This window comes from Pristis pectinata, chromosome 7 (genome assembly GCF_009764475.1).
Source record: "Pristis pectinata isolate sPriPec2 chromosome 7, sPriPec2.1.pri, whole genome shotgun sequence".
Lineage (NCBI taxonomy): Eukaryota > Metazoa > Chordata > Chondrichthyes > Rhinopristiformes > Pristidae > Pristis > Pristis pectinata.
Window position 1 is genome coordinate 24,728,808 of NC_067411.1, and position 10,603 is coordinate 24,739,410.

At 39.9% G+C, this 10,603-nt stretch overlaps 1 protein-coding gene across 1 annotated transcript in view; it reads right to left on the bottom strand.

Annotated features, from left to right (window-relative positions):
* Nucleotides 1-10,603, bottom strand: part of iqgap2 (IQ motif containing GTPase activating protein 2) — a 228,648-nt gene that overhangs the window by 131,782 nt on the left and 86,263 nt on the right. Inside the window, 1 exon segment of the mRNA XM_052019190.1 lies at nucleotides 3,520-3,676. Within this exon segment, the coding sequence (XP_051875150.1) occupies nucleotides 3,520-3,676 (157 nt within the window).

Here is a 10,603-nt window from a genome sequence, read left to right on the forward strand (position 1 = left end):
TGTTCTCCCGTGTCTGCGTGGGTTTCCTCCGGGTGCTCGGGTTTCCTCCCACATTGCAAAGACATACGGGTAGGTTAATTTGGGTTTAAAATGGGTGGCGCTGACTCGTTGGGCCGGAAGGACTTGTTACCACGCTGTAAATAAAATTTTAAAAAATTTTTTAAAAAATGGGAAAAAGATATTGCTTGTCCACCCTATGCCCCTCAAAATTTAATACACTTCCAACAGATCACCCCTCAGCCTCCACCACTCGAGAGAAAAAAGCCCAAGTTTGTCCAGCCTGTCCTGATAGCACATGCCCTCAAATCCAGGCAGCATCCTAGTAAACCTCCTCTGCACCCTCTCTAAAGCCTCAACATCCTTCCTACAGTGAGGCGACCAAAATTGCATGCAATATTCTAAATGCCGCCTAACCAGAGTTCTAGAGGTGCACCATAACTTCTTGACTCCTATACTCAATACCTCGATTACTGAAAGCAAGCATTCCATGAGCCTTCTTAACCACCCTATCTAACTGTGTAGACACTTTCAAATGAGCCACGAACATGCACCCCAAGGTCTCTCTGCTCTTCAACACTGTTAAGGGTCTTGCCCTTAAGAGTGTACTGCCTCTCTGGAGGCAGATACAATTACTACATTGAAGAGGCATTTAGACAAACACTTCCATAGAAGGATATGGTCCTAATGTGGGAAAATGGGATTAGTGTGGATGGGCAAAAAGGTCAGCATGGACATGGAATGTCAAATGGCCCAATTCTATGCTGTACAACTCTGTCTCTATTTCAAGATTTCCAGTAACCACTGTGTTCTGTCCTTCTCAGTTCCAGCATGTTTTTTTTTTCCTGTTTCTCTCTGCTCCACTCTTCCTCTATTTACACCTCCTCTAGGCAGATTGGCTGCAAAAAAAGAAGCCTCCCTTCTGCATCCTTTCTCAGTCAACTCTTGTTTGCATCATCCTTTCTTACGTGGTCTCTACCCTATTACAGATGATCCATCTGTTCCCCCCATCCCTCTTCTAAATTTTCACAATTCTGCACCAGCTGGTGGGGTGGCATAGTGAAGCACCCAGCAGGACTGCTGCCTCACGGCTCCAGTGACCTGGCTTCAGTCCTGGCCACTGGTGCTGTTTGTGCAGAGCTTGTATGTTCACCTTGTGACTACATGAGTTTCCTCCAGTTTTCTTCCACATCCCAAAGATGGGCAGGTTGGTAAGCTAATTGGACATTGTAAGTTGCCCCTCATGTCCAAGTGGTAGAGTTTGAGGGAATTGATGGAAATGTGGGAAGAATAAAAAAAAATAGGGACTAGTGTTGAACTGGTATAAATGGGGGCTTGATAGTCAGCATGGACTCAATGGGCTGAAGGGCCTGTTTTCTGCACTGTACAACTCTTATGAGTATATGATGACCCCACCCACCCCATATATTCTCCCTTCTCCCCTCTCCCATTGGGCAGAAGATACAAAAGCCTGAAAGCACAAACCACCAGGCTCAAGCACAGCTTCTATCCACTGTTATAAGACTATTGAACAGTTCCCTGGTACGATAAACCGGACTCTTGACCTCACAATCTACCTTGTTATGACCTTGCACCTTATTATCTACCTGCACTGCACTTCCTCTGTAACTCTTAACACTTTATTCTGCGTTCTATTATTTTACCTTGCACTACCTCAATGTACTGTGTTATGAATTGATCTGTATGAACGGTATGCAAGACAAGGTTTTCATTGTAACTCAGTACACATTACAATAATAAACCAATTCCAATAAAACCAAAATTATAATTCTGTTCCTCTTTACATGTATTTCCAACACTTCCTGTTTTAACTCCTTTTGTGGATCTGTTCCACTGTAAAATTGTCCTTTCTCCAGTTGCTCAGTACTTTGGAGTGCAAGGAGGTAAAATATCTTTGGTATATTAGGTCATGGTTTAAAGAAAGCAGATATTAATGGGACAATGCAATTCTAAGAACATGGAAAATAGCAAGAGGCCATAGATCCCCTTCAGTTGTTTGAGCACATATTTGCTCTTTCCTCCCTCAATTATTACTACTCCGGCACACTGTGTGTGTCAATGGTCACAACGATAAGTATTTCAAAATTTGACTCACAATATCATTCACATATCATTGAAACTCAAATGTATTGAGCATCCACAACAATCAACATGATTGAAAGACTTCAATGAATAAAGTTCCATGCAAGTTAAGAAAGTAGTTCCACAAGTTAACCAAATTTATTGTGAATATTATCTTCAAAAAGTTGTGAACATTATCTTCAAACATGTGCCGTCTGTGGCATCAACTCAGAAGCAGACTGCACCTAGCACAGGAAATCAGCTCACGAGGATCTGTTAGGAGGAGGTAGCTAATTCAAACTAACATGGAACCTTAAATAGGAATTGTTCTCGAATGGAAAAAACTAAGACTTTGCAAACATACAACATACTTCAAAGCATTCTTTCATTTCCCAGATCAGTTTGTTTCTCCCAAGGGAAATAATCAAGGCATTGCTCCAGCATCACACACACCTTACATGAAATTTGCCTGGGCAAAACAACACAGCTTTAAGCATATAAATGTGAACAGGTAAAATAGATGTACATTGTATGTACATCAATGATGCGACTCAAGCAATACAAATTAATACAGGAAAATAGCACAAACATATTTTGAAACAAGCTACAAATGTACTTTATGTACTTCACAAGTGCCAGTAAATATACATAATTACAATGAAGCACTTAAAACTAAAGATGTGTACATTAAATAGCATTTACAGTTATAACGGGGAATATCAATGGTTGTACAACAGTGTTGTTTTGGGTGATATACATAAGGGAATTGTCAAGGTGATTTATAATCTGTCTAGACCTAGCCATCTTAACTATACATGTGTTGAGGTGACATTGGTTTCAATATCCTTAGTTCTGCTTGGTGGTTGGCTGGGAAGGGAAGAAACAACAAAATAATTTTGTCAAGGTTGTTACTTCTTGTTACTACCAGAGACCAAATGCTAAGTAATGCCTATGTACTAAATCAACTAGGCTTCTGGAAAGGAACAGGCTTGGGTTCCACTATAATGAGCCATATGGCCAACTAGTCCATCAAAACCTACCACCAAGACTACAAGGTTGGCCATTCACCAGGATATAGGATAACAAGTGCCCAGTGTCATGGCATAGTAGAATACAGTAAACTGGGAGATTAAAAAAACTGTGCACCAGGAAATTAATTCCTGGTCAGATGTGCTAATCGTGCTATGTTTCAGACTTCATTTCTGAGATTCAGTTTCATCTGGTGTACCCATGCAGGAATAACCTTTTAAACATTGGAAATTTCAATGAGGCATTTGAGGGCCACTGCTAAGCATAAAATTATACCGTAAGTTGGCACTTTCAGGAGAGCAAGTCAAAGTTTAAAGATAGTTATACACCATGGAGGAACAGTTGATCAACTGTGTTGTGATATTGAGATCTCCCATTCCAATGTACTGCAATGACAAACTACTTCCATACCTTGAATCTTGTTTGTTCAATATCATAGATCTTTCTGTCAGGCACCAATTTAGGAGCAAAGAACCTGGCAAGTTTAACAAGATAGACTCCATTTCTCAGTCCTTCCTCAAGCTCTGTGGTCGGGGGCAATTCTTCACGTAGACAGGCTTCCATCCATCTGGAAGAGAAGTTATAATAAACTGATGACTGCAGGTTTAATTGGGCATTTTTTCCATGTTTCATCAAGACTTACCCAACATTTGCCATCTAAAACACGATTACACAGAAGAGGAGAGATTTCCATTTAGGACACGTATTCATGTCCTTTTACACAGCATGCACATATCGAGCTATGACTTATGACCCACTGAGCAATGACAGCAGAACCAATGTGGCAAGATTACAACCTTTGATTTTTTTCCATTCTCCTCAATTACTAGTTTGAGTGTCACTGGATGGATTTTGGGGGAAAAAAGGGAGGGACAGAATTAGGGAGACAACTGCATTGACTTATATATTTATCACAACATAGGAGGTCATTTAGCCCTTCTAGTCTGCTGGGTCTCAAGGCAATCCCATTCCTCCATTTATTTCCTTGTACCCTATTCTCTCTCACATGCCCATTAATTTGCCATGGATTCTTTTCACATCCACCTACATTAGGGTCAATTTACAGTATCCAACTAACCCACCATCTCTTCATGTCATCTGCCAACTTACTAATCAGACCACCAACATTTTCATCCAAATCATTAATACATATTACAAACAACAGAGATCCCAGCACTGATCCTTGAGGAACACCACTGATCACAGACCTTCAGTCAGAAAAATGCTTCTCCACCACTACCCTCCATCTTCAAGCCAATTTTGTATCCAACTTACCAACCCATTGTGGATCCCATGTGACTTAAATCTTCTTGACCAGCCTACCATGAGGAACCTGGTCAACTACCTCTGGATAGGTTGGATAACCATTACATCACACATTTCAATGGACTAATGTACTCTTCAATTTACATTGACAAACTATAGATCCTGCTTTGTAGTTTTCTAAAACATTAACTACATTACAGTACATGAAGCACACAGAGGGGAAATTTTTCATTTTTCCTAAAATTCTTTGCAAATTCAGTTGTTACTGTATTATTCCACAAATAAGTATGATTATAGCCACACTCATTTTCTTCACAAGCTTAAATTCACGAATTATTAAGCATTTAAGCCAAACAGCACTAACAATGCAGAGTTAAGGGAACCCATTTGTGTGCACTGTATATCCAAAATATAGCTAAAATTGTTTAATTTTGCAAAAAAAGCAACCAAAATTATCAGGTGATGCAGACTTTCAGTGAATTGAACAAGAATCAGTCACATACAAATTGAACAATTTTGCATTTTTCACATCCCATTCATAACATCTCAGACCACTTTTTACAGTCAACAGTTATCCCAGTTGTAGCGAAGAAATTGTGACAGCCAACTTACACACAGCAATGATGTGATGATAACCACACTTTTTAGAAATGCTGACTGAGGGATCGATTTTGGCCAGAGGTCATTCCTCTGCTCCTCTTCAAATTGGGTCCATTCAAAAGAGGAAGACTTGACCCCCTGTTGTTGCAACCCTTCCACAGTATTGCACTGAAGCTAGAGGCTGAACCAGAAGCTTTTTGACTCTGAGGCAAGAGTGCCACCAACTGAGCAATTGTGGTCCATATTAAAAGTATTAGCTTGAAATTGGTATGAAATTACTATCCCAAGTTTCAGTTCAAGGAATGGGGTGGTGAGGAGTTTTAAATCATAGTCCCAAAATTCAAACTTCATCCCGGTCCACAAAGGGAACCTTGCCCACTGAGAAAGGCTGGTGGCAAACATTGGAGAGGGATTAGAACAGAAAATAGGGAATAGCATGTTACCAAGCCAACAACCTTTGCACCCTTTGCATTTGTTCCAAGTTCAATAAGTGTCTCAAATAAAAAAACACACATAACATGATTATTTTCCAGGAGTAATGTTCTGATGCTTGCTGCCTATTATGTTTAGTTCCACCAGGAGACGTCAGTGTGCAGAAACCAGGGTTCTAAATCAGTCAAATAGGTTAATCAGTGATTATAATGCAGTAAGGATCACGTTATCTTCACCGCATTGGACATGTAGGGCTCAGGGTCATGATCTCAGCCAGCAATCCAGCCAATTAGTGGTCAGGCACTGCCTACTTGGTGATTGCATTCAGCTGCTTCTCACAATACTGTGAATGAGTCTGTGAGGTACAATGGTAGTGAGCCCATCCATACTGACAAAAGTTAGCTGTTCTCTGGGTTGGAAACACAGGCTTTTCCAACCAGTTAATCAGAGACTTGTAACAGCAGCTAAACAAAGATCCAGAGTGTACTGTAACTTCAAAAGATCAAAAGGATTTTAGCCAAGTAAACCTTATATTTAACTGAGTGTGCTGAACTTTGTTTTATTGCTACCTTGAGGCTTTAAACATTAATTAGATGTAATGATTCCGGTTACATATTTCATATCACCAGTTAGGACATTTCAACATATGAAAAACATCACTGTTTCACTGTTAAAATATTCAAAATGAATCCAGAAAATAGAACTATTGTAGGTGATTTAACACCCAGACATAAATGCTCTAGTTGTGGTATAGCAGGAGTCATGTTACTGTACAAGGGAAACATACTGTGGACTTGAGGATTAAACTTTGCTTGTCCAGACCTAAAGGAGCAAATAAGAATGGTATAGGAATATTTCATTTCTGTTGTTTTCAATTATCTATGCCATGGCTTAGATATACTTCCAGCATATACCATTCACATCCTGGTGTTAACACTATTCCCTTCTTAAATGCAAGGAAATGACATTGATTGAAGTCTGTATTACTCCTTGACCTGGCTATCAAAAATACATGGTCATTTTCTCATCAGTGAACACAGTATGTCCAAACTTCCTTAAAATATAGGAGGCAGCCATTCAGTCCATTGAGTTTATGCAAGCTCACAGAGGAATCCCATTCCCCTTATAATTTTACTATCCACTCTGCATTGCTATCAGCTCCTATATACTAGGGCCAATCTACAGTGGGCATAATGGGATAATGTGAAGAAACCAGAACACCTGGGGGAAATCCATGCGACCACAGGGAGAACATGCAAACTCCACAAAGACAGTGCCAGTGATCAGGATTAAGCCCAGTTTATTGGCAGTGTGAGGCAACAGCTCCACTAGCTACATTATTGCGCTGCCTGGAGGATTTTTTTTTAAGATATTAGAGACATTCAGCAATTGCAACAGCAGTAACCCACATTCAAATAGAGGCAGAAGTGATCTCCAGTCAGATCTGCAATTCCATTCTCCAATTGTGCTCAAATATAGGTGATTAATAAAAACAATGTGCACATGAATAGTTGCACACACTTAAGCAGAAGCCATCCACGCTAGTAGATTGATCTTTTTCAATGAAGTGCAATCCATCCCCTTACTCCTTCTCTATGTGCCCACATTGTTTTAAGTAACTATCTATTTCCTGTTCAAAAACCACTGTTAAATACCTATGCACCAGTCTATCTGGAAGTGCTTTGTAAACTCTAACCTGAACATCTGTGTGTTATCCTTAATAATCCACTGCAACTCCTTGGTAGGATTATAAAGTTTTATGCTATTTAACCTGTATTCTGCATCCTTAAGATTTTCCCCTGCACTTTAAAAATAATCATTTGCTGTAACTGGTTGAACCAGCTGAGTCAGTAATTTTTTTCAATGATGGGGGCAGCTATCTGATCCTTGAAATGCCAATAATACTCTGAATGGCAAAGACAGCTAACATAGAATTTGTTAAGTTCTGCCTGTTGAACAAAACCCAGATCAGGTCCATTTTTTTAATGTCAGTGCACAGACACCTCCAAATTACGTACTCATTTCTGTGACGTATCTCACAATGTTTTAGAAATGCAGGTAATGGCAGGAGAGAACACAACTCAGCTATGGTAATAGCTTGATTGTGAGCTTCATGAACTGCAACTTTTTATTTTGAAGATATACTTAATTCATTAAATACAGTAAATACAATTGGTATACATCTTTCTCCATATTCATTGTGCACTGAAATCAACATGTTTTCTCACAATGTATCAATGCAACTCACATTTCTACCTTAAACAATAATTCCGTGAAGCACTTGAGAGGCTGTTACACAGGGCTCAGCCCCTCAATGTTCAGTGGCAGCAGGACCCTAGACAGCAATCCTTCCCTACAAAGCCTTTAGAGTGGGTGCACCAGGATTCAGTGCATCCCTCAGCAGTGAAGATAACGTGATCCTCACACTTGATAACCAGGTTCTTACCCACTGTTGAGAGGGAGCCTCACTCCCACATTCTTAGTTTCCATTTCACTTTGGCTCTCCACTCCAACTAATTCTTGTCATGTGCCCTAGCTCCTCTGAACGAGATTCCCAACACCTTCAGATAGTCAGACTTGACCACGAGGCAAACAGAGGATTAGACTGGTCAATGGCCAAACATTCTGGCCTCACATTTGCTGCAATTGATTCTGCCCCCAGTTTAAACCGGTCACAGATGCTGATCTGTGGACTGACCATGGGGTTGCGTTCCTAGAAAGCAGGCTGTATTGTGATTTTCTGTAATACAAAGCCATATCATCTGCACATGCATCAAGAAATGCAAGTTGAAAAGAAACACCATTTTGTGTTGATTTATTTACTTTTTCTCCCCCAGACAAATCCCATGACAGCGAATTTTATTCTACGTTTCAAAGATTTGTGAATTCTCTGAAGGCGAATTTCTAGAACCCAAACAGCTGTAATGCAGGGGTCACCTGTATATTCTATTCCCAAAGCAACAACGCCACTTCTATGTTTCCTCTTTCAATAATACTCACAAAGTGTTTGAAAGACCATTGGACAGGACATAGTCCCTCAATGTTCAATGGTGGTGGGACCTTAGACTGTTGTTCTTTCCTACAGAGCCCTTGTCATGACTGCACTGAGCTGCAGCGCGTGTTCCTCAGCATGTACTCCTGCAGCCTGGAATGGGTCAGTCAGCACCATTCGTTTACAGACACCTTGTTGCACTGGAAGCTCAATAAGTTTCTGGCAAACCAAAGTGCATCTTTCATGGAGTTGACGATCTTCCAGCAACAGCTGATGTTGGTCTCGATGTACATCCAACTCCTGCCACATGCAATGAAGCATCAAATTAAAGCCGTTTTCATGTAAGAGTACATATGAAGTGCTCAATTTCAGGCAATTATAAGTGAAGGCGAGGGGCACTTCAATTCCGATGACATTTACACAGCAACTGTATTTGAAAAATTAGTTCATTTGCTTCAAAGCCATCAAGATACCAGAGGCTTGTGAAAACCAAAATAGAAAGCCAAGCCTATCTTTCGGCCTTGGATTACAGAAAGAATTTCATCTGGATGATCCTCCTAACTAGCCATTACCAGGTTTAAGACAATAGATTTTAACAACACAAAACAATACCAAATAGCAAACTTGGAATTATCACAATCAGAGTTATTATTGATTGAAATGCTGAAGAGGGAGAGTTCATCAGGCAATACTGGCTACTGGAATTAAGTGTACATGCTTGGACTTGTTTTCACAAGAACACTCCACCACTCATCAGCTGCAGCAGTCCAGGAACCTGGGCAGACCTAGACATTCCTTCAATGGGTGTCTTTCTTTGAATTCTTGCAGCCACATCAGAATCAAGGCTACAATAAAAGGCCTGAAGATGCTGTTACTTTGAGGTTCACACTTTGCAGCCATAGGTTGAATTATGGTGGCCAGATATTGCTCAATTGCATATTAATGGTCTTTTTCATTACTTGGTGGGGAGGAAATTGCAAAGGTTATCAGATTTATTAGACTGATCCTCCTTTTTGCACATGGATCATATCAGGCCTTTCTCCATTAAGATTCAATGTCTGCTTGGCTAACTCTGATACATGGATCTTCAGTACAATAAATGGCATTTTCAGGGCCCAAGGCCAATGTTGTTGGCCTCTGTCTCATGGCATCAATGAAACTGGCCAACACCTGGGGAGTTTGGGAGGATATTGAGTGGAATCACCAACTTAGGGCTTTCCGCTGGAGGCAACACTCAGTCATCTCTTGCTCACCCTGACTATGCCTCTGCACTTGAAGGGTGAACAAATATTGACAATTCAGGAAGTTTATTTGCTTGGGAATGAAATTAAGGATTGGGGCAGTCAATATGCACATGGTATTTTTTTGTCCTTCGATATATTGCTTCACTTCTTCATTGTGAAGAATTAAGCTGCTATCGATTTAATAGATTCAGTTAATATTGTCATCCAAAGTAAACAGTGTTCAGAGACTTAAATTGGTTTAGGAAATTAAAGATATAACTTTATATTTCATGGGGATTGACTAATACAGCTAAGCTTTGTGACAGGTACTTGGCAGTGGAAATGGGTTAACACGCATACACTAAAATGATGGAAAATATCTTATTATTTTAGTGAATGTACAATTTGCACAGTTAACTCAATGTTTACCAAAATCCTTTGTCTGTAGTCAGGTTTAAAATACTGCCATTATTGGATACGTTACACACTGGACTTTGAATGTTATCTTTAGAAAGATGCGGTAAATGAACAGCTAATATTTAATCCACCTGGACAGCAATGTTTTCAGAGGACTTGGCTCAACAAACTTTACCAAAGAACAATTTTCAGGCATGACCATTAATGTTTTGTGGTTTATATTAGAAATTGTAGCTGAGGCAACTAAATTGGTAAGTTAAAAGTCTAAACAGGTTGCTGTGCTAATGCACATTTCTTGTTGTATGTGCTACATGTATTGCCATGATTTGTGTAGAAGGTGACCTTCTGTAACAGTTCCACTTGGTACACTGGTTAATATTTAATCACAAATGCATACTTTGGCTGCTGCACACATGTGGGCGTCAGCACTTCAAAAGGTTGAATGTACAACTTTAAAGTGGAATCTTTAACCCTTTTAAGTAGTGATGGAAATTTTTGCCATATGGCTTTCAACTGCGTTGCTCGAAACACTTTCTGAAAATTTTAGGATTATTGAAGGACCTTA